This window comes from Siniperca chuatsi, linkage group LG1, assembly GCF_020085105.1.
Source record: "Siniperca chuatsi isolate FFG_IHB_CAS linkage group LG1, ASM2008510v1, whole genome shotgun sequence".
Lineage (NCBI taxonomy): Eukaryota > Metazoa > Chordata > Actinopteri > Centrarchiformes > Sinipercidae > Siniperca > Siniperca chuatsi.
In genome coordinates, this window is record NC_058042.1 from 14,120,482 (window position 1) to 14,145,652 (window position 25,171).

The following is a 25,171-nucleotide window of genomic DNA, read 5'->3' on the forward strand; positions in this document are numbered from 1 at the left end:
AATGGCTGCTATTGTAGTTGTATGTGTTTGTTCTGTTTTGGCTCTGCCTACGTTCCTCTGTCATTGTAGGGATCAGGTTGCTTGTCTGGCTGTCTGTCTGCTGCTAGTCTCTGCTGTTGGTTCTCCTTCTTCCTCCGTCTTCATACGTGCCAAGTCATCTGCCTATCCCACCTTCTGTTCCCTGTGTAATAACAGAAAGCAGTGCAGCAGAATGTTTAAGAGAACAGTTATGATGTTTTAGCAGTTGTATCTCCGAGGGGTTTTCACCAGTACTTCCACGTTTCATCATAATATGTGACACCTATTGTCACCAGGCTAAAGTAGAACCAAGCAGACACAGGGTTTACTACACATCACCAGGGCTCCAGATTAACTTAGTCCACTCGGAGCACTGGTGTTTCTCAATAATCCAAAGTAATAGACATTTCAAGAAATGATGTACTGTTTTTAAGTCTTCGTGAAACCAAGACTTTGTGTCTTTGTTTATTTTTTTTATTTATTTGTTAGAAAATGTTTTCTACATTTCTTCATTATTATCACTGTAGAGACTGTTTTGGGATACATTTTTGAAACTGAGTTAAATGTCATATAATGCTCTGAAATTGAAAAAATCATTAGCTTTTAAAAATCCAATTGTGCAAAAAGAAATACCATTTGACATTTACTTTGTATAAATATTATTATTTTCTAGCTCATTGGTATTTTCATACACCCAAACTTCCAGACAAATAAGTACAAATACTTGAGTGCAACACATACTGTAAGGTTGCATGTGTCTAAGTTTTTGGTGGTAGCTATCCTGAAGCATCATTTTCCTTGGTCATTTCCCCCTTCTCTACCAGTGTGAACGAGCTTATGTCTGCTGGTCTTGTTCTCACATGAGGACAGACTGGGGAGGGGCAATGCTGTGTTTAAAATTTAGCTGCCACATTGGATCAGTGCATTTTAACCAGATAACATGTTAGCTCGTTGGTCCGAATAATGTTGCATTCAGCTTTTAATTTAGATGTTTGTTGCTATTAATTTAAAGTACAGTACCATTACACAGGTCTCTATTTAAATCACCATCAGGCATGAATTTTGGAGTAACTGCAGGTTCCAATCTTGTGTTGGTGCGACTTTGCCTTTGTTTACATTTGGATCATGGATTGTGCCTACTAAAATGAGAATTTATGTCTCATCACATAGAACTATATATGCAGTTCATGAAGAACAGGTTTATCCACAATACAAAAGGGTTTGTCCTTTTGAAATAAGTCAATCAGTATTGACACCTGATGTCTTGATGTACAATTTCTGCTTCCACCATTTTTGCTTTTCCAGTGAGGCAATGTTTTTAGAGTGATGAATGTGAAGAATAAGGGGTTCCTCCCCTCATGGCTTTTATTGCGCTGACAACATTGTTGTTGTTGTCCTCTAGTTCTTGTTCCTTTGGAGGTTGAATGTGTGTGTTGTAAATCGGTTTAGACAAATACTTATGCCAAATTAATGTACTGTAATAAGATATGCTTATATAGTGATTATTAACCCATAAGTTTTGGTAAGAAAATGAGCATGAGTCAAATGCTGAAAGAGAGCATCATCATATCATTCAAGCAGATCTTCTTCAACCATAATGTACAAGAACAAACAATGTCTGGTGCAAGAGATAACAAATGTGTGATGAGATTGTTGTAGTCATGTGCAAGCCTACAACGGACAGATGAAATAGCTACCAAAAACAGTGTTGTATGTCTGAGGTATCTGTCCCTTTGTATGACACTGGTGCTGTGTTTAACCAAAACTTTTATCAGGATCGCATCATGGCATACAGTCTGCTTCAAAAGTGAGACGGTTTTCAGATGGCAGTTTTTACATCTGTGTGTTTGTGAAACATTATGATGCTCATCTGTGGAAAGGTCATATCCACCCTCTGTGCCTCTCCTCCCTTGCCTCTCTCACTCTGTTCATTATCCATCCAGGCTTTCTCCCTCTGCTCTGCATTTATTTTTACCTCCTCACGTAATCCTTAATTAATGTAGATCCAGTCACTGTGCCTCACATTCTACTACCATACACACTAACTTGTACACATACACACTCCCTCACTCGTTCAATCATTTTTCATCTCTGTCAGTCTCTTGCAGGGGCATAATGATCTAGATCACACACACACACATCTTAACACGTTGCACACTTTACAATAATAGGCAGATGGGCTGGCCTCATTGCTCACTGAGTTAAAGCACATACCACACAACCATCGTGTCTTGGGTTCAAATCTGAACTGGGATCATCTCCCTCATTCTCCAGCTGTTCTAAATGGTCCAAAATAAAAATTATAAACAGCAGAGACTTTTCTGTTTATTCTATTGTGACATTTTTTATAGACTACACATTTTAAAGGAAAGCACAGAATGTGTGCAGGTACTGGAAGTCAGTAGTTGGTAGTTGTCATATTTACTAGCACTGTCTCAAGAAAGACTAGATTCTGGTAGGATAAATGTTTGACCCCTGTATGTTTTGGTTTTTCTATATGAAAGCTTCATGTGGAGCATGAGAGTTTGTTCCTTACAGTCCTAACTGTATGATTTCCTCACCTCTGTTACTCAGTAATACACCAACTGTGACTCACAAGGGATTAATTAACCTTTTTTCTAAACTGATTAACAGAAAAAAACCTTTTCAATATCAAAGTGAAAACCAATCTTGACAAAGCACTCTAAATAAGACCAAATTGGCATGATGAAACCATGAGCTGACGCTTTTCAGTGGTTGGCCAACCATTGCATGTCACACAAAACAGTGTCCCCAACATGAAGCATGGTGATGTTCCAAAGCTGAGCGTCCCTAAGCCGTAAGCACTAAACACACACAGTCTTTAATTGACGACACCAGAATGATCAGTGTAAGAGCCTGAATCCAAATCTGTGTAAATGAATATGATTTGGTAGTTGCATGGTCATCTTTTCCTGTTTCATTTGAATCTGTGTATCTTATGTTGTCTATCTTCAGTGTATATCAATGTTGTTACTCTAGCTCCATGAAGCACATTGTGTGTCTATTTCTATGGAATATGTTGCACAGCAGTTTGACTTGTCTTGACCATTCATCTGCAGATGACTCTTATCGGCTATTTGCAGAGTTGCGTAGTGTTTTAATTCTGTCTACACAATTCTGCTTATCAGATCTAGTTTTTGTTGAATCTTGCTTCCAATACTTACTTATTGGAATGTTTATAACTGAAACCTTACCTGACGTTCCATGTTCAGGAATAAGAGCATGGTTTGATCTTTATTCAAAGCATATGTTGTATCTACACATTAGCTGTGTTCAAAGCCGCCTACTATACTAGTAGTACGTACTGCTCTGGCCAGAATGTAGCACCCAGATGTTTTACAGATTTGGTGGTACGGTGGTGAAAAAAGGTAGTCTGGAGCATTGGATAGTTCATTATAGATAGGCTGTAGCCTTGTCACAATTGTGAATTGCTCTCCTTACACAAGATTAAATTAGAAATGTTAAGTGGTATTTACATGTATATTCCTCCTATTGTTTACTTCCGCTTTCCCAAACCAGAAACCGGCTACAGTTTCTGGTTTGGGAACAGTTTTATACTGCATACAATGTTTGTATGTAGCTTTCAGCTTTCTTGGAAGGTGATTCACCAGTTAGTTCAGTTAGTTTTTGATGTGGGAAGGGTCAAGACCTATTACTCTTTGCCAGCGATGTATTCTTTATTCAGGCATTCACATCCTTGATCTTTTTTTTTTTTTTTGTATTATCAGATATGCCACACAGCTTATTTTATTTAATGTGCTAGCCACAATATCGACCTGTCACAAATCTTCTGCTGGTACCTCTGAATTTTTGTATTATATTTCATTAACCTGCAATGTAAAAGTTGAATGTTGTCTGTTTCTGTGTGTTGTAAGTAAACATGAAGCACTACCACTGGTCGTATCTTAAGTCCTCTAGACATCAGCAACACATTGAATGCTTTGTTTTACATTCCTGCCATGCTGAAGCAAAATGTTTCGTCGTGTTTGAGATACTTTTTCATCGCAGTAGGTTTTCTTACATCTGGTGTTACGTTTGACTAATTCTGACTAAATGTAGCCAAACTTACACACTGATCCTCCATTGTCCAAAATATAATGCTTTTTATGCAAGCAATGGCAGTACACAAATACAGTACTGTACTGTACCAGCGCACAGGGCTGCGAGGATGTTGTGGTTCCCATCCAAACTGGCTCTTGCCTCTCAGTTTGAAATATTTTCAATAATTTTATGGTCAAATTAAGTCACATTCATCAGTAATGTTATTCCTTCAAATTATTTGTTATAATAATAATCATATTTTGAAAGATGTCTGCTCTGTCTTGACACTGATCCATTCAACACTAGTCGAGGTAGCGCCAACTCTACAGAACTAAATTCATCTGTTATTATTTTTAAAAGGCAAAGACAACATGGCATGAATTACTGTAAATAAGAGAAGTCTACCTGATGATAAAATATTTAGTACTCTTAAAAATTTGTATCTGTACAGAAATGTTTCTGTCTTCAGATCTAAATTAAGTGAGCTACTCTGTGTGGGTGTAGCTTAAGGGTAAGGCTGGAAGTGGCTAGCCATCTAGCTGGTTCATACTTGCTGCCACACACACAGAGATAAACAGGCTTAGCTTGTGCCAAACAATTTGGAATCCTTGCAGTATTAGGCAAGAAGAAATGGTGATGTTGAATTGAAAATAACAAGGTATCCCTTCAAATCACCCCTTAAAGAATATATTGATATATAGAGTACATTCCCTGCATGGGAAGATCTACCAAACATAAACTGTCATCAGTCCTGCTTCATAACCATTCAGTCAGGGGGGTTGGGCTTGTGAAAATAAGGCAAAGCTATCCAGAGAATTGGAGAAGATAATGTGGCTTCAGCTATAGTTTGAAGTGCCATTTTTGTTGTTGTTGTGTTTCTCATAGTGGTGGTAGTTCTGCAATAGTATATTGATTTATACATCTAGATAGTGTGTTCACAACAAACAGTCTAAATGTTTTCAGGAATAGCTTTACTGCACAGTCTCGTGTCATTGTCCTGACTGTTTTGCAGTGTACAAACATTCTTGCAAAGTGACTATAGACAACTGCTGCACTCTTATGTGGTAGCTGTGTTAGAAATGACGTTTGTCAGCACATACAAGTGTGTGTGAATGGGTGAAACAGCACTATTTGGTCAGACAGGGATCCAAAGGTCAGAAAGTGATTGAATCCTCATTGCTTGAGGTTGATATGCAGAGGCACTCTTCTATCAATAGGTTCCCTCTCTCCGTTCACGGCTCTTTCACTAGCTTCTCTGATAGGTCTGCATCTGTCTCATCCCTGAGTTGCTAGGCAACAAGCTTTCTGTGTGTGTGTGTGTGTGTGTGTGTGTGTGTGTGTGCTCACACGTTGCTGTGGCAATGTCAGGGTTTTGCCTGTGAGAGAGGAGAGAGAGATGTTGAGAATAGAGAGAAAGGCAGATGAGAGCGAAGTACTCAGAGAGGAGAGGGGGAAGAAATGAGAATGAGTCAGAGCCCTGATGAAGCTGAGGGATTGGAGAGGAGAGAGCCAAAAAGCACTAGATTGTTTCTGGCCTTTGCTGCAGCCTAGCTGCATATATATACAGGCCTGCCACTATCTTAGCGAGGTCACTGGCAAAGACGGCATGATTTACCAGACTGGCAGGCAGGCTGCAAGCACTGAGCTGTTATTGGATGGAACAGAGAGGTGTAAGGGAGAGTGAACGTGCTCAGAATAGAAAATCAGACCAAGTGATTGGATTCCTCCCCACATCTCACTCCTCTCTTTGCTCTCTGGCTCTCTCTACTCCTAGAGCCTTATGGATAATAGGACCACTCCCACTCACTCACATTTCAAATATATTTTGTCATTTCCAGATGCCCTTGTGTATCACCTGCTGCTCATATCAACATTTAAGCACGAGACCTGTTATTAAGCAGGAAGAGAAATGAAAGATTGAGGTCTAATATCGTTTTATTTAACCCAAAAATGTGTATGCTGAAAATGCAAACTAGTTCTAGGAACATAGTGTTTCAAGTATGTAGGCTAGAATACTAAATCCATATGTATTTTCCAAAAACAAACAAAAGTTCATGTAGAAGCTTGGTCTCCACCTTCAAGAAGTACAACAATCTGCGCACAGTAGGTCTGCTCCTTTCTTAGCTCCTTTTGTAAGCACACAGTTCTGTTGAAGCATAATGCATCTTTCATGTCAGTGCTTGTGTATGTGTTAGCACATATTTATGTGTGTGTGTGTGTGTGTGTGTGTGTGTGCGCGCGTTCATGTGTCAGTCTCTTGTCTCTCTACACAGGTTTATAATGAAGTGAATAGGCCCAGGTCAGGGACTGAGCAGCCAAGCTGGGTTTTGGTTGCCAGGATACAGCAGCCGAGCCCGGCCGGCTTTATTTGTACACCAAACAGGCTAGCTAGCTGCTGCTGCTGCTGTCCTTCTATAGACCATTCTCCTGCATGGCATATCAATAGACTGTCACAGGCGCTGCAGGGTACGCACATGCACAAACTAGGTAATATGGTACAATTTTATTATCATAATAACCAAAAGACTGTCTTTTTTATTGTAGTGGTTATTTAGATATGTAAAATGAGCTGTTAAATTACATCAGACTGCATAGTAATAGGAGGTCAACCCGAACATTTTCAGCTTGCATGTTCTCATATTTCATCATTGTGAAAGATGAAATCTTATTGCTTTGTGTTGTTAAATTCGACAACAATATGCTGCATTACAGTCACTATTAATAAGAAATAATATCCTTCAATTTAATTTCTAAAGGATTGATCTTGAATGATGACTGCTATATGAATGACATATTTTATTATCACAAACACATGGGCTTTTGACAACTCAGTGGTTTGTGTGATGGTGAGAAATCTGTTTGGGCTAAAAAGTCATTTTACACCCCTACATTTGATGTGTACATAGAATGAGGATAACTGAGTAGGAAAAATGGGACACAGCAACGGATGACACTTGACCATTGAACGCATGGTCCAGTCAACTTAGTGGGAGGTTTGAGGCAAAGAGTGGTAAGGCAATGTGACATCTCTGCCGAAGCAAAGCTTTGATTTTTACCACCTTCCCTAAAACCTATAATAGTGTGCAATGGTGGGTGATGCTGAATCAAAACACACAACAAGCTGTGTCAGTATCTGTGGCTTCCACAGGATTGGTACTATATGCTTGTAGCCTTTGGTTTAAGGGACTTTAAGACCTTGGTCTAAACAGTCACAACACTGTTGTGTGCAGAATGTTAAAGCATTACTCCCAACATTTGCCTTTGAATGCCCCTGAGTCGATTAATCTAGACTAATTTATTGATCATTCTAAAGATTATTTTTTTTATTACTTGATTAATATAACAATCAATTTACCCCAAAATAAATATCAAAAACGCGTCTCATTAATATTTCAATATTTTATTCAATCATTTTCTCTTAAAATCAAATTAAAAAATAAATATTTGTCTATTGAAAATATTCTAATATTTGGAAGAATAATTGATTATATTACCCTATTTCTAGTAGGTTATTATGTACCATATACCATTTTAATTCTACTTAGTTCACTTCTTTTATATTCGTGTTTACTCACAAACTACTTTAATCTGCTGACCTTGCTTTTCCTTTAAGTGTTTCAGCACGTGCGACTGTCAGTACACCGCACGGGAGGGCTAGAGCGAGGGGAGATTGTGGGCAAGGTTTTAATGCTGCAGCTTGTCCTCTGGGGGAATCCATGCTTTTACCCGGTGCCGCCATACTTCATTGCAACGCGTTGACGCATGATATGCAAATCGACATATTTCCATAATCGATGACATTGATGAATCGTCCCAGTCCTAATTTAGAAAACTCTGTGTTTTTAGCTGTTAGCATTAGCCAAAAAGCCAAAATGCCACGGAAAATTTGGCTGCCATGTCAGATGTGTTGGATGCTCTTTAAATCATTTGAAGCAAGTTTTGATTTTTCCATTCCAAGTATCTTTATGGCAACGCAGATTATTGTTAATTTTTTTTCCTCTGACAGGTACATATTTGTTTAGTTAAGAGACAGGTGCACTTCATTTTGCACTTCACAATTTTGACTGTTGCTATAACAGGGGTGGTCACTTTCAAAGCAGTGTTAATTCCTAAAAACTATGACAAAAAATGTTTGTCAATTACTTTTTTCCATGATGAAGACGAGAAGTTGAGCTAAAAATAGATCTTTGACAATAAAAACTATGACGAAATGTATGTTTTGTTTTCGTTGACGAGACAGGACTAAAATGTTAGTGGTGAGCTATCGGACATTCACAAAATGCATGATATTTTCCCTCAATTGTGCATCTTGTCTGTCTGTGAAAATATAAACAATGCATTCCTGTCATTGATTGGTGTGTGGTGCAGATTTATGTGAAGTGTGCAGATGCTGTCCCAAACCAACAGCGAGTTAATGACAACAAGATCGTAATAAAAGAATAGATCTATGGACACACTTTCTTAATACAGAAAGGAAAACACAAAGCACTGTAGTAACGGGAGACGGAGAGACCCCCTGTGGCTACAAATTAGGTAGGAAGAATACAACCAACCTGATGAGACACTTGAAGTCGCTTACTGTAAGTCCTAATGTTTACTAAGCATATACATTTGCTATTGTTAAGTTAATGTTATTGGGCAATCGGCTATGTCAACTTGTGGCAAATTTGCTAGCAAGCCACATTGGCTTAGCCAGGCTGGAAACCAGTTTTTCTCACAAAAAAAGTTTGCAGTAATACATGAATGAATGAATGAACCTGGCTTACATGCTAACTTTGGCTGGGTTAATGTGTTAGCTAACATCAGTTTGCTAACACAGTTGTTCCGATAGGAGCAACCTTACTCTAGTCCTTACCAGATAAAGCTTAATGGCAAGCCCTGAACATCAATTGCAGTTACTATTTAGTCAAACTGTTGTTTCTTAGATTACATAGATTTCTTGGCTCTAAGGCCAGGTAGGCATATTAATCGACTAATTGTTTCAGCACTAGTGTGATTTTAATGGTAATGAATTAGTTTAGTTTAAACATAACATTTGCTTCACCATTTATGTTACTGTGTGTAAGCCGTAGCATATCTGTTAACCAACACCGACATATCAATTGACTGACTGCCAGGGAGTGTGCTGCTGATTTGTATCTGATTGAGCAATAAGCATTAGGGTTTGTGCACACATCACAACACACATGAGCACAGAGAGAGAGCAACGTGCCCATCCCTGTGTGCAGCTGCTGTGTTGTTCAGCTGTCAGTGTGGAACATTTGAGGTGTGTTTCTGTGTGTACAATGAGCGTCATGAGTTAGGAGTGGCATGGGGTAGGAGAAAACAACTACTTTTCATCTCTGCACCTGCACCATCATTTCCTCTCTGCACCTGCACCATCATTTCCTCTCAGCTGTGTGTGTGTGTGTGTGTGTGTTTACATCTTTACCATTGCTGTGTTCTGTTTCCCTGTATGTAATCCAGAGTGTATGTTGTAGCAGAATGGCTTGCAATGCTAAAAATTGGCATGGTAGAAATTGTTCCATAAGCCTTCCAGGTTTGAGGTCATAGTTTCATACATTTTTAGTGCAATACAAGTCTGGAACTAAATTTGCATTTTTATTCTTAAAACCTAGTGTTAATGCTTTGCACTTTCATGAAGACACACTAGTCCTTATATGGTGGACCGTCACACCTTAATAAATGTAGCATGTATGTATGCATCCCAGAATTTTACACTTAACATAACATAACATTATTTTTGAAGTATGACTGCATTTGCACCTCTTCGTAGAGTTTTACAAGGACTGAGATCGTATCATTGAATCGCTCTGAAGACCAATGCTGGTTAGCTTAGCCACTTGCGGCAGAGTAGGCTGGACACATGACATATTGTGCAGAAATTGTCTTAACTGGAATATTTGTTGTTAATCGAATGGCCAGTGCTCATTTTGCATGCCAGTTTCACCAGATGTGGAATTGTTAGACACAGACAAAACATGATATAGATTTTATCCTGTAGGTTTTCAAATCACTACACATTGTCAGTCTTGAAATCAGCCTTAATGTTATTTTTCCCAAATCAAGCTAGCTGGTACTATAACACCCCAATGTAAGTGTGCTTGTGCTGTGTGTCAGTGCATCTGTGAGTGTGCACACAGTATGCTGCAATATGCTGAAGTGTTGGCCTCTATCTGACCGCAGAGGGAGTGGCTCAGAGGATAGAGAGGGTGCTAGAGTATGAGGAGAGAAAGGAATGGGGCACATGGAAAGAAAGGTGTGTGTGTTTTATGCAAGGGAGAGAGATGGGATGGATAGTAGGACTGGCAGGTCCTGTCTTTTATTTGGGAGAGATTGCTTCTCTGGCTCACCTCTCACCACTTGTTTCTGCAGTCATCATCTCCATGGCTAAGTCTGACGTCATTTATAAAACATTGAAACCTAACAGTGCTGCCCCTGTCTTTTTTCTGGTGTCAGGGCATGAGTATTATTAGGAGATGCAACTGTCAGCAGACAATAGTTAATAGGTTGCTCATATCTTAAACCTGACTACCCTGTTACTATGTTTAACGAAATCTCTCTGAAATTATCATTTTTATTGATATTTTATATCTACAAAACATCTTGTAGTTAATATTAATCTGTAATTAATTGACAATCTCCCCGTAAGTGCATAAAGTTCCTTTATAGCACTAAAACTTAACCTTAAATACAGTCTACGAGTTCTGGTGGTGGCTGTTAAGAAACAGGATGCTGGCCTAGAACGTTCACCACCACTTCTACTCACCACCGCTATGTGTAACCTCATGATCTATCACTTATTTTGCTGAATATGTAAATATTAACCCAACCTTGCAAGCACATAATTGGCAATAGCTTTTGCAGTGGTTGCCAAGCTAGCTATGTTAGGTTTCTATTATGCATTAGCTTGTAAAGGCAAAAATAAAACCTTATTCAAACAATATATGTGTTATTAGTGCAGCTTGGTGAAAAAAGGTTATGTAAAAGTGTGTACCTGCATGACAACCAAAAATGGAATTTGTAAAATGTAAAAGATTATGAACAATCTTTACATTTTTCCTTAATGGGTTAAAAAATGATGCTCAAAAGCACCACCATCACTCCAAACCATTAACATGTGAGATGTTTTTCCAGCCTGATTTACTACATTCATAATCCAAAGCATGGTGTCCTACTCTGGTTACAGTGGTTACTTTGATCAGATGCAGTGCTGCTTGACTTCATCACAAAACATGATATTCTTTTGTATTGTAGAGAAACTTAGTTTTCTTATACTGGGTGTTATTTTTGTAAAAAATTGGTTAAAACACACACCCGCATGTACACACAAATACACATAAGAAATTAATCAACTGCTTAGTGGCAACAACACTTAGTGAAACACATTCACACGGTCTCACACTGTTAGCAGATGCTATGTATCTTCTGATCGGGATGGAATTACAAAGGAAATGAGGCCTGTGGTTTTGAACAGGGTTTCCTCTCCCTGTTTGTGCCTTTGTGTGACTGCTAGCTTGCAAACATCATTTTCCTGTATTTCACGTCAGCGAAATGCTCTGTTGCTATAACCGCCCATCATAGTAGTCCCAAAATAGTGCAGAGATTATTGTTCTAGAAGTCCAGCTGACCCAGTTTTAGGTGTGTGTGTGTGTGTGTGTGTGTGTGTGTGTGTGTGTTGCTGCAAGGTTTGTTTATTTCTGAGAGTAGTCGACCTTCCTGCCACTTTGTTTGGTGGGGTGAGAGGTGGGAGTTTAGGGGAGGTTGGAGCGAGTGCCTAGCAGTAGCAAAGAGGGAGTAACAATGAGCCAGAGGGGAGAGGAAAGGGGCTGTGGTTTGCTGTGTCTCTCATGTCTCTCTTTCCATACACCAGTAAAAAGGGGAGCAGTACATCCTCTGTAGCCCTGTGCCTCTCTGGTTGGCTGGTTGGCTGACTTGACTTGAGTGACTTGACTGGAGGGATATAAATAGAAGTCTGTGAATAGGATAACTGCAGAGGTAAGGGAAAGAGGGTGGGGGGAGGGTAGGGGAGCTAGAAGTGGCGCCAGGGAAGATAGGAGTGCTAGTGTCTCGGAGTAGAGAAACAAATGATGCAGCCATGGCCTCATCTGTTCAGTCACTCGGTCAGTCACAAGGATGGTCATACTTGGACGCTCTCAGAAGAAAAAGTGAATTATGGAGGAGAGAATAGAGGGATGGAATATATGATTAATTCATGTCCCTGTGAAGCAGAAGGCCTCTCTTCATCAAGGAAGGCAGTAGATAGTAATGCACATATTGTTGTTGTGTACTTACATAAAGGACAAAGTACACAATGAGAACACAGAGCAAATTAAACTGTGCTGTTCTAAAAGTTCATGATAAAACCAATCACTCATACCAGTTAGATTTCTAGTTGTTGTTATAAACTATGGTCCATCTTCTTAACTGACTGGGGTAGGAATGCTATGAATTAGGACCAGGTAAAGCCAACAATTACAAGGGGTGGTTAGCTATGGTGGTAAGTAGCTGTTTGGGTTTTTGTTGGGACGTGCCAGTCACGTTCCTGAAGACATTCCTCAGCTTTCTCAGTATCCCACAACATTAGGATTATGCAATATCTCACATGATCTGGCCTGTTGTCATTCCTAAATTTCAGTATATGACTGGTTTCGTTGTAGTATGGTTGATACTGCTAGGCACTCGCTCCAACCTCCCCTAAACTTGACAGTACTCATTATTGCACTATTACTTATTACTTATATTATTACATTGTATTATACAACATACTTATTAACCTCTAAATCCACTTTGGTACTTACACTTATTTTAGCTTTTATTCTTATATCCACTTTGTACTTAATTTATCTTACCTGTATTATAGCGTATTATATTTTGATTTGCTTAGTACTTCTCTTCCTTCTATTCTCAAGTGTGCATTGACGTGATAGTGAGCAGCTATAACGAAAGAGTTTCCCCTTGGGGATCAATAAAGTATTTCTGATTCTGATCTGAATAGTCTGCCTCTGTTAATTTGGGGGATTGTAGTTTCTTATGTTTTTAAAATTAGCAGAGATTAACAAGCATGATTTAAGGTATTTGGGCAGACCTTGCTTGCTCTTTGGGTTCAGCCTGGATAACAGATAAGCTTTTTGACTGCCACAGCTGCAGCCTAGCCTGATGTCCTCCCTCTCAACAGCTCTTCCTTCAGAGCAGGGGTCTAATGGTTGAAAATAGAGTGCTTGATGTACCGCTAATGGCTGTATTGTCTGGCAGTGTGCAAATGTGTTTTCAACGAAGCATAGTGGCCAGTTGCTAACCTCCCCCACCATCTCTTTTTTTTTTCTTTCTCTTTGTTCCAGACGGTTGATGACGATGCAATGGCAGCGTGAATGAAGCTTGGCGTGGGGAGAGCTGAACGATGCCCAAAGGTGGGGGTTCTAAAACCCCCCAGCTGGACCACTTCCCACTCAACACCGACATGGTGGAAAAGCAGGGTGGGAAGAAGGTAAGACTGGAAAAACCTACAAACACCCACTGTGCCCAATAACCAAATGTTTGTATACAGCATATAAACCCAGTTTCAATTGCTGTTTGTCCTTTGAAACCTGACTCTAAACTATTACATCTGATCAACAATTATAAAACCCTGGAAGGCCGTACAGGTAGTAAGAGAATGTTAGCTGAAATTAATAAGAAAATTGGTTTAGGAAGGGGGGCAGACTATCCTTCAACCAGAAGGCCTGGGAATGTTCCCCACAACAGAAAGTATCGGCAGTATATTAAAAATACAAAATGAATCATTAATTTGGATTTAATATTTTTTGATTTGCTTGGGAATAAAATGGCTAGAGTTGTAAAACTATTTTAGTTGATAGTCTGAACTCTTCTCTAGCTGGCCTGGCCTGTGCAGTAGCCCAGCTTAGACTTGCGGCCCCTGTAATATACTCGAAGATAGAGATAAGGAGGCATCGAACATCATCAGTGTAATTAATTTAATAGCGATTAACAACATACCTGGGTACCAAGAACAAGAACGTTCTCTTATTTACACTTTGCAGGGGTTATTTCATTACACATGATCACCTGAATGCAAATTCCTAGTAAATTAAGTGTGGTTGCTGCCGTTACTATTTCCCAACTTTACCAGGACCACCTTAATGCACAATTACACAATTGACTATTGCATAATATATTGTTGGACACTGATGGCCGCAAAGAATGCAGTGTTTGTGTCCTTGAAATTCAGAAGGTTGAATTTCTTAGCCACATTCAGAGGCGCCTTTGGAATGGGACAGCCTTGTTGGCCTGTTATGTCATATTTGGTCTTGAAATGCAGGCTTTAAAGGTAGCGTCCCCTTAATTTGACACAGGTACAGTCATGCTGTTGCAGTGGAACAAAGTGTTGGGCGCAGCTTGATGATGTCATGGTGTGTGCCAACTGTTAAGCTACCAGCAGCAGCACCAAGAGGCAAAGACAGGAGAGGTACAGCTTATGCAGGCATGGATTTACAGCCCTCTGCAAAGGATTGCATCAGACTCTGGCATGGAGGAAGGGAGGGAGGGAATGAAGCGCACAAGGGTGGGTGGAAAACGGAGTGAGACAAAAAGAGCAGGCATTGCTAGGAAACCATCAAACATGGTGTCTTATGAAGGCAGATCTGAGGGAAAAGTATCTAGTTGTCAAAGATTTCTTTATATTTAATTCATTTTTATTCAGCACTAACAACCCAATCTAACTAACCATTTTCTACCAATGCAATTTAGCTCTGCATTTCACTCTTATGTGTGTTTTTATTTATTTATTTTTTATTTTTTTCGCTTAAAGAAATCACTCCCTTGCATCTTGGTTTCCCCACTGGCTTTTGCACATGCCCAGATGTGTGCATATCATGCTTTTGCATAAATTGTGTGTTTTCTTGGAAAAACCTTTGTGTAGCTGAGCGGAGACACAGACAGAGAGAGGAAGGGAGAGGGAAAGAGATCAGCTAACTGTAGCTGACAGTGCTTGTCTCTACTGTACCATGACATCATAGTCTTATGACTGGGGCAGGGCAGGGGGAGGAGTTCAAAGAGTCGACACATAATGGAAAACCTGCCCTGAGGATAGAGAGAGATGAGTAGGGGACAGAAGGTAGGACAGAGAAATTCAGTGAAATAAAGTGAGCGTGTGTACATTACATCTGACCTGCTCCTGCATCTCCCTTATAAGACCTTAAACCTTCTGTACATGAAGCATACTGATTAGAAACGTCTTGACTTTACACCCAAATACACACGTTGTATTCTGCAAGCACAGTCGTTAACTGAAATATTCCAGTATCGACTACTGAGTATAAGGGGAATGCATTTAGTGTGCATAATGTGGGCCAGAACCGCACCTGACAAATTGATGAAGGGCAGAACACTATTTTTACATAACAATAACTTTCTAATCGTAATAGATTTAAAAAAAATCTTGTTTGTAATAATAATAATAATAATAATAATAATAAAGCTGTACACTGCACAATTAGGATAAAGGTTTACATTTTAATTTGCAAAGCATTTTAAGTATGTTTGATGTGAAGAGCTTTGAATTTAAGAAATATGGCCTGCATTGCAGCTTTGCTTTGACCATTTCCTTTAATGTTGTATCCTACAGTGTTTTGTATGTCTGTATATGTGTTTATTTATTTTTTACTTTGTGGCTCTCCTTGCTTTGTTCAGTGATGCTTTGTTCTGTCATTCATTGAAACTTCTGGGTGCTTTTTTTCCCCACTCACTTCTCCTTTCGCGACCATAAATGTATTTTGTAAAAATAATGAACAGTTGCTAATGAAAGCTTTTCTCTTTTCAATACATTGTAAATTGAATGCTTTGTATTTTTGGATGGTAAAATAAGCTATTTGAAGAAGTCACTTTCTCTCTTTAGTAATTTATGATCAATCAATTGATCAGTTAATAAAAACATTGATTAATATAAGAACATTTACAATAAAATATTTAATTGTAACCCTACAAGAATTTCTTAAAAATCATTTTAAGCAACTCCAGACAAATTTGTTTTTGCCACATCTTTTCAGCTCTAACTGTTGTAAAGCTGCTGGTCAGGATAAGCAAGTCACTTTTACTATCAGATCCCAACACAACAAAGAAACAAGTTTAACAAACTAAGTATTTACATCTGTTGATAGCAGATACACTTGAGCTTGTGATTGTTTCCAGCAGCTGTAGACCACAGAGCCAAGCTGGCGTCAGCTTCAGCTTAGCCTCCTCTCCCTGCGCCTGGCTCTTTGTGCTGTGGCTGGGGAGCCAGGAATCTAGGAGGAAACTCCATGGGAAAGTTTTGCTCTGCAAAGCCCATAATAGCTAAAAGAGTCAGGGCAGAGAATGGCACCAACTGCAGCAGGAGGATCCACAGCTAGCACATACTTGTCTGTCTGTATTGGCTTATGTATCTTTTGAACTTCTCACACTTTCTGTTCATAAAAAAGGAGAAGTTTAAATTACAGTGCTGATTCTTTATTCTGCTTAAAGCTGTGTTACCTCTAAACCATGTCACTTGTTCTTCATGTTCTGATTTGTCTCTTTCTCAGGATAAAGTGTTGTCAAACAAGACTCCCAAATTGGATCGCAGTGATGGGGTCAAAGAGATGAAAGAAAAGGCCCCTAAAAGGAAGCTACCTTTCACTGCTGGAGCTAATGGAGACCAGAAAGATTCTGACTCGGGTAAGAGAATAATGGAATGCATTTACTCATATGTTTCGACATCTCCACCTCCATGTGACTTTAAAGTGGGAATCAAAGGGGAATGGGAGGTGTTACATCACATCTTCTCAAGCTTGCAGGAAGTAGTTAGGCATGCTCTGTAAAAGGGGGCTGGTCTTTGTGAAGTGAATGGGCTCCCAGCTCTAGCTTCAACTTAGCTGTGTGTCTGTGGCAGAACTGAGGAATTTGGTCCTACAATCGCAGTCTGAAAGGAGAGGAAGACCATACAAAATCATGATCCAATTAAGTGGGAATTTGTATAACATACAGGCCTGACCAGGTCTGGCTTTGGTAAGGCTCTGGCTTTGTGTTTTCTTTAATTAGGGAGAGAAGGACTACTGCTCATGCTTGTTTGACTTTGGGCTTTAAGGGTTCAGGATTTAGTTTGTTGTTGATGGTCCAGCTCAGAGGCTTTGGTAACAGTCTTCATCACAAGTGCTGGCTGAGTCACTGCATTGGTTTGTGTTTTGAGATTACACTTGAATAAGGATGGGAAAGCTAAAAGTGTGCATGTGGCAACAGATGACTATTGTGGTTTGGGTTCAAATTTACTAAGATTGGACATGTATTTTGTAGACACATGGAGGTGTGTGTAATTACTTTGTAGCTCAAGGTAATTATGAATAAGTGGAATGTTTGATTGAGAAGCTCTAACTTGTTTCCTCATTACTCCTTTGGTTGGCATTCTTCAATCCCTGTTGTGTTTGTGTGCGTGTCATTGCCTTTTGCATGTTTACATTTATTTTGCAAGATAATATGGTGTACTGTCTCTTCAGGAATAATGTATGCTTGTTGTATATTATCATTTTATTCTCATTAGCTGGTTTCATATTATTTACCTGTCTGCTTTCTTAGGCTGCTTCTCATACCTTCTCCAAGAAAGAGATCAACCCAACCCCCCTCAGAAAGGGAAGGTGTGAACTCTCAACTCAGGAACAATAGCTGTACAGTCTGTCTATTAGTATGCTAATAGCTTGACCTGTTATTGGGTTGGGCTATATGGTCTTTCGGACCTTAACTCTCAACTTTACCTCTCTGCAACATATTATGAACAGAACTATCTCTTAATACTTTATTGTGTTTACAAACTGTAGAAACCTGGAAGATTCCAGGGCTCATGCCATTACACAATTCTCACAGTTTATACAATCAAGTTGCTAGCATCTGTCTGTCATCTTAGTACTTCAAGTTTATTAGGGTGTATTGCATCACAGCAGCAAAATTCATTTGTCTTAGCAACGGTGGCTAGCCTAATAGTTTCATCAGGGTGGGAGAAGTGTATTTGCGCTGCATCTATGCCTGTGCATGGTGTTAGTCAGGATTTACGTGTCTGCATACCTTTCTCAACCGTATATTGAGTTGTTTCTACATATCAGTGTTTTATAGTCTGGCTTTGTTGGTTAGCCTTTCAAGTTCTGACCCTGCTGGGTCACTGTCTAACCCCTCTGCTAAATTTTACACCTCTGACACGTCACAGCCGCCACCCCCCACTCAACCCCACCCCACTACCAACTCTCTATTCCTCTGTGGCTTGAGCTGATGGAGATTAGCTATGACAATGGGGTATGGTATCGTATACCAAAATATTCTGCAGCCTTGTTCTTGGCTCCATCTAGGTAAACTTTTAGAAAAACATTGATATTTATTTTATCTATTGTTTTTATAGCTACTAAGGACATTCATTGAAAGTCAAAATAAAGGGGAAATAATGTTAAATGCTTAAGTCTGCTGAAAAGTGCATGTAAATTTAGACCAAAGAATAATCAAATGTTTTATGAAATTACCTGGTTGGGTTTTATGTGCTAATATTTTAGAATGGTGATTGCTTCATAATAACGATTTGCCAAAAGGGGGAAAATATCAAATCCAGTGGTTGTCTTGGTTGTAGAGCTGGCATGCATCATTTTAAGGCACCACAAGGAAGATTGTAGCTCTTAAATCCTTTCCAATCAGTTTCCATCATATTTACTTTCTTTGGTTCCCTTATGAAATGTCTCAGCTATATAAACTTTGGAGGTGTTTTAAAATCTAGTGTTGGAAATTGTCTTCTGATGAATACCAAATTTATCTGAAAGACCAACTCTAGTCTGAGCTTGGGCTGACTTTAAATGCATTTCACAGCATTGGCCATTTCTATAATGACAGGTAATGCTAATGTTGTTTATATGCATTGCTATCAACTCCGCCTCTAATTAGCATGCACATGCAAGTTGTCTACTTAGTGTTTACAAATATTACAAGAGCCTATAAGTGAGCTAGAGGAGGGACGGAAATATGTGTTCACTGTAAGCCTGTTGACAACACACTGCAGGTCATTCAAGTTGAAGTTAATCAAAGCCCTCAAAATTTCAATACCCATCCCTCCCTTTGCAGAATTGCCAAGCCTCCCTTGACCTCCTCCTGAGGAGCACTAGACAGCAGCATTCCTCCTTCCTGAGGTCATCCTCCTTCCGCTCTTTTCTCTCCTCTTCCTGCTCACCAACACTATCCACAGCAGTAGCAGTCAGACTTCAGGGATAGATGGTATAACAATCTAGTCAGATTAAGACTACGCCCACACTAAGAAGGATAATTCTGAAAATGCTGTTAGCATATGAAAACAACTAGTGTTTTCAGATCCTTTTTTTGTGTAGAGCTCCATCCTCACTGAAGCACCAAAACAATAGGAAAACAACTAAATATTTTCCTTCTTGCTTCTCCTCTTTTACTTGCTAAACAACGAAATTATGAAATACAGCTATCATCATATAAGGAGTGAGACAAACACAGCCCGATTACTTCATTCTGTCTCCTCATGCTGTCTCTGATCACTCACAACTGTGTTTGACTACAACCAAACAATTAATTTTGTTGTTGTTGTTGTTGACATATTGCTGAGATGAGTTGATTAATCTTTCCAGTTCTTTAAATGTATGGATGTTAGATTATACATTTTATACAAGCAATTTAAAGAGGTCATTTTGGCTCTGAGTAATTTGTGATTTTGGGGGGGGGGGGTTATTGACCAAGCAATTAATCAATAATGAAATTAGTTGCAGTGTGCTAATATTTTTACTGTGTCTGTGTCAGACAGTGATTTAATTGTTACTAGTAAGTTCTACCTGTTACCCAAGGTGAAAAGTAATTTCTGCACTGCTGCCCTGAGACAGTCAATTAATTAGATGTTGTATGCATGCAACATTGCCTGGCAGTGGAAACATAAAAGCTGTTAGATGACAACAGCACTATTGTGTGATCAGCTATACTGGCATTCAAAATGAGCAATCACAGAAGAGGTGACCGAAAGCTGTCATCTCAACGTTACTGCCACACAGCACCATACCATGTCTGAGCAGGCCCACATCATATTTTTGTGGATTAATTGTTTTTGGGTGTGAAAATGCCCACTTAGAATGTACAGAAGGTCCAAAGTTATTGACCAAACAAATTTAGCCAGCTTGCTGTATTTGTAGCTTACCATAATGTGCTCAAACTTTTCTTTTTTTGCAGCCTTCTAGAATATTAATTGTTATTGCAGCAATGCCTTTGCCATTGAGTCAGTTGTGCGGCATAGTAATGATGATCAGGTTTGTGAACATTGAAGGAAGGTGTGACCTAAGCTCTGTAGAGTTGGTTGCAAAAGGAGACAGTGGTTTGCACAGATCTTCAGCTCACACATCTCTTCCCTCTGGCAGGGTATAACACTCAGAGATTTGTTTTTCTCTCTCCCAGAGACAAAGGCACACTGGCTCTGAATAAAATCAATGGACAGAAGCCGTACACTCACTGCATAACTGATTAAAGCAATATGCAACAAACGTGCCACTTAGACAGAGAGGACGGACAGAGCATCGTACACTCCACTATGTTCATACTGTATATTTATGAGTCTCTCTTGCTCAATACAGAGCTTTGACAAAACATCCTGTTGGCCATTTCCTGCCTCTTCTCTCTTAACTTCCTGTTTATACAATTTTTATTAGTCCCAAAACAGAACATTGTTTCACTCTAACATGGTATGGTCAAACATACCTGGTCGGGCTGGTTAGAGTGGTTCTTCTTGTCGTGGAGTCTGGTGGCTAACTCAACCAGACAGTCTCTTTGTTTTGGCGTTAGCTAACGCTGTAGTTTTGTCTGCCTGCCATATCAAAATCTACCTCTATTATTAGCAGACATTTATGTTTGATGTGGTCCCCTCCCCTGGCTCAGGTAGGCAGTCTATTCATGGGTGATTATCCCTAGCTAGCTTGCTTTCCTTTTTTATTCTCATTTTCTCTTATCTTGTTAGTCAAGTTTCAAGCACTAAGGAGAGTAAGGTTTTCAACCCTGTCTGTAAGCTGAGTAATATCATTTTACTGAGACACATAAAAGCCCTAGCACTGTTCCCGAAATAGACATCCAATAGAAATACATACAATGGTAGCAGGCACACTATGTTGTGTAATTGTTTGTTCTTCTGTGTAATTCAATGATCCACATGTGTGTTTTTTTTATTCATGTGATGATGAATAATTGTAAGCGTACACTGGACACAGTCATGTTTAATAAAGCCATCTTTACCATTTTGATCCGTATCTTTCCTCAAATTCTCAGGGTGATTAACCAAACACAAACCTTATGAAAGCGAAATCAGATCCCTTCCTTTATAAACATGTGGAACACATTTTGTATGTAGCTGTGTCCCACAGCATCCTGTCAAATTAAAATCACATACATTTGTACAGGCAGTAGTTGCTAGTTTACGAGTTTGTCATTTTTGCCTAAATGGTATAGTTTAAAAGTTGTCGATTTGAAACAGTGATCATACCTGCCACATCTGCATTTAGATTTGCGCTACTTGGAGCCTGATCCATTTCAGAGATGAGCAGGCCAGTTTCTGCCACTGATGATGAATCTTGTATTAGAGACTTTGGCCATGTGTGTTGTTTAGTAGAAGTCCTCTGCATGGGTGCATCAGAGTAATAACTGCCTTCCTGGTTCCCAATCTGGAAACCTGGAAAAGCTAGCATAGCACTTTCTCTGTTCTGCTGCTCAAAAACATGTTTGGACTGCTTCTGTGGTTCCTGCTGTTAAAGTCCTAGCAGAAGGAATGTGTCTAAATGGCAAATGCTTTGGAGAACGTGAGAGTGTATCAAAGAGGGGTGGGGGAACATTAGCTGTAAGTGTTCACAGATGTTAGTGAAAGTTCATCAGCTCAGTACTTGTGACTGGAAAAATCTTTTCCTGGAAAGCGTTTAGCCACCGGAAGCGTGAGCCGCCATGCTTCCTTCTGCTTTATTTACTTGTGTGTTTGTGGCCTTGAGCAATGCTGCCCGTCTTGGAATGAGAAACGTCCCAAAGAAATCAGGCTCAGACACATCCACTTCTATGCTGGTGTCTCTGTACATTTTAATTAATTTTGCTGTTTCTATTTCTCTCTTTGTGATAGGAGTCTGTATTGTTGCTTGCGTTTTCTTGCTGTGGGAGTTATGCAGTGATGAAGTGTTACAGTTGTGTAGCTTTCCCCTCTGTAAGGGTCATCAGATGGTATGTTGCCACTGAAAATAATTGCTGGGTGTGTCTTTGTGGAGCAGCTGCTTTTGTCCAGTAGCACTGTCTCCAGTAAGCCTGGCAGGCAGGCAGGCAGGCATGTGGTGACCTTGGCAAGGCCATGTTGAATTGAAATGTAAACCAACTATTTCGTAATAACTGTGGTTCTGCCAAGCCACACCCTCTTTCCTCTCTTCTCAATTCTGGCTGATTGGCTGGGAGACAGACAGACAGACACAAAAACACACTGCCTGTTGGCCCCTCCCTTCCTCAGGGGCAGCTGGTTAATAACACAGAAGTCACCCCCCGCTACCACCATACCTCTCACATACTGGGCTACATATACAATATATAGTATGTGAATTTTTTTGTTTTGTTTTTTACAGAGGTTTATTAAGATTATCGGCATGGACACTAGCTGACTTTTTGCAAATGAATTCTAAAAGAGAGGGCAAAGTGTGTGTAGTAATGAGAACACTATTTGTTAAATTGTAAATTGAATACTTTATTGTCTTTTGGTCTGACATGCAGTCAGTAAGGACACCACTTGTAAAGTGAAAAAACATCAACATTTAAAGTTAGTCCTACTGTTGTGACACATTCAATGTGCTTCTAAAAGTATTCATAGTATTGTTAGCTATAGGAAATACAGGTAGGTGAAGTTCTTAGTTAAGATGACAAATTTTTGTTTTCTTTTTATGGACACAATATGAAGTCATGTGGCACAAAAAACACTATTAAGTGCTTATACTTTTTTAGTATAAGCACTTAAATTTGTCTTTTTATTGGTAACACTAATAACATACGTATAACTCTCCCCTTCCACAAGGTTCAGTAAATTAGATTTGTATTTGATTTGAATGAATGTGTTGTTAAGTGCATGCATACATGTCTGTGCAACCCAATAAAATTAACTTTGCTTCTCTCCTCTCACTTTCGTTACAGAGAAACCAGGTCCAGAGAGGAAGCGCATTAAAAAGGAGCCCACCAACACCCGGAAGGCGGGCTTGCCGTTCGGAATGGGGATGCCAGGGATCCGGGCCGGGTACCCCCTCTCTGAGCGGCAGCAGGTGGCCTTGCTCATGCAAATGACAGCTGAGGAGTCCGTCAACAGTCCAGGTGCGTGCTTACCATGGAGGCCACGTCTTCTGTGGATGGGTGGTGGACAAGGAAAGAGGGATGGGAGGGAGCTTTATATGTAGACAGTGTTTGTTTGTGTGTGTGTGTGTGTGTGTGTGTGTGTGTGTGTGTGGGAGAGCAATGAAGGTGGGCTTAAAGAGAGAGGCGCTGAGAGAGGGAGGCATGGAGTTGGTTGTTTTTGTTTATTTATCGAGGTTGAGCACGTTGCCTACTGTTTTTTTTTTTTTTGCCACATCTCTCATACTCTGCGTCTGGTTGCTGAATTTGAAACTAGTTATACAAACTAATCCACATTCATTTTTGTTACAGCTGCAATTTAACCTATGCTGTCAGTCAGATAGTGGTTGTTTTGGCTTAGCAGCGGTAAAAGTCACATTTTCGTTCATCTACAGTAGTGGAATAACTTTTCTAAAATACTACATGGGACCGTAAAGGAAATGAAACTAACTCTCGTGTTGGTATTGCGTTAGTCTAGAACCAATGGTGCAATCCCAGCATCTGAGCCAAATCACAACAAACATCCAAATGCAAGAGGCCTGCAAGCATTTAGTTTTTGTTTATTTGCTATCTGATGTCCTTTCTGCTGTTAGATGATTATTCATAAAATGTACTTCCTCCTTATGGCCTCTAAATGGTACATTTGTTTTTGGTAGACAAAGTAATTTGGCTGTAAATGTATTAAATATATAGCATTATTGTTGCATCATTGTACTTTTTCCTCTTACTGTTGACATTTGAGATTAAATTAGGTTGGTGAGGACAAATTCTTAGCCACTTTTATTTATATATTAATTCCTTTGTTGCATGCCTGAAGGCATGGACATAGATTAAGCAAGTGCGTTTCAAATATCATTTGGAACAATAGCTGTGCAAACTCAATGATGTAAATGTGATTAAGGCTTGGGTTTAATCTTGTAAATGTGATGAAATGAGCTCAAGTGAAGTAGGTCCAACCACTCTTCTGTTGATTGTTAGAGTAAGATTGCCCCCTTCTGGCTGTAAGCCCTTCAAACAAACTGTTATTCATAGTAGTAGACAAAATAGAAACAATGATAAAAGCAAGTTCTTAAAAATTGTGCCATAAGAAACTGTTCTAGTGTTGAAGTTAAGTGTCCATCTCCTACCTACAGACACAACACCAAAGCATCAGTCACAGTCCAGTCTGGGTCAGAAGGGAACGCCAAACTCTGCATCTAAAACCAAAGACAAAGTTAATAAACGGAATGAGAGAGGAGAGACTCGGCTGCACAGAGCAGCAATCCGTGGAGAGGTACGCCGCATCAAGGAGCTCATCAGTGAAGGAGCTGATGTGAATGTAAAAGACTTTGCAGGTGAGAAGCTCTTTGTATAGACTGTCCTTTTCTTTGTGCATGTAGCAATATATATTCATTCATATGTTGCATACACCTCTCACACAGTAATTCTTATGTTTAGGCTGGACTGCATTGCATGAGGCGTGCAACAGGGGGTACTATGATGTGGCTAAGCAGCTGCTGGCAGCCGGAGCAGAGGTCAACACCAAGGGTCTGGATGATGACACCCCTCTACACGATGCATCCAACAACGGACATTTCAAGGTAAGAATTAAAAAGGAATGAATGCACTCAACATTATTACCAAAATACTAAAGAACAAAATAACATTTCTAAAGTCTGAATGCAAAACATAGATATAGAACCAATTATCACAAGACTCTGAAAATGGTAAAGCCAGT

General features: G+C 39.6%; 1 protein-coding gene across 6 annotated transcripts in view; it reads left to right on the forward strand.

The window, feature by feature from the left end:
- The window catches only part of ankrd11 (ankyrin repeat domain 11), a 102,134-nt gene that overhangs the window by 63,362 nt on the left and 13,601 nt on the right, over positions 1–25,171 (forward strand). For 5 of the 6 annotated variants that reach the window (XM_044206149.1, XM_044206177.1, XM_044206152.1 and 2 more), the window contains exons 3-7: positions 13,422–13,567; positions 16,638–16,770; positions 23,263–23,436; positions 24,588–24,788; positions 24,892–25,034. In XM_044206149.1, the coding sequence (XP_044062084.1) occupies positions 13,481–13,567; positions 16,638–16,770; positions 23,263–23,436; positions 24,588–24,788; positions 24,892–25,034 (738 nt within the window). In that variant the 5' untranslated portion in view covers positions 13,422–13,480. Of the gene's footprint in view, positions 1–13,421; positions 13,568–16,637; positions 16,771–16,952; positions 17,101–23,262; positions 23,437–24,587; positions 24,789–24,891; positions 25,035–25,171 lie in introns of those variants that run through there. The other variant, XM_044206183.1, reaches the window with a different exon arrangement.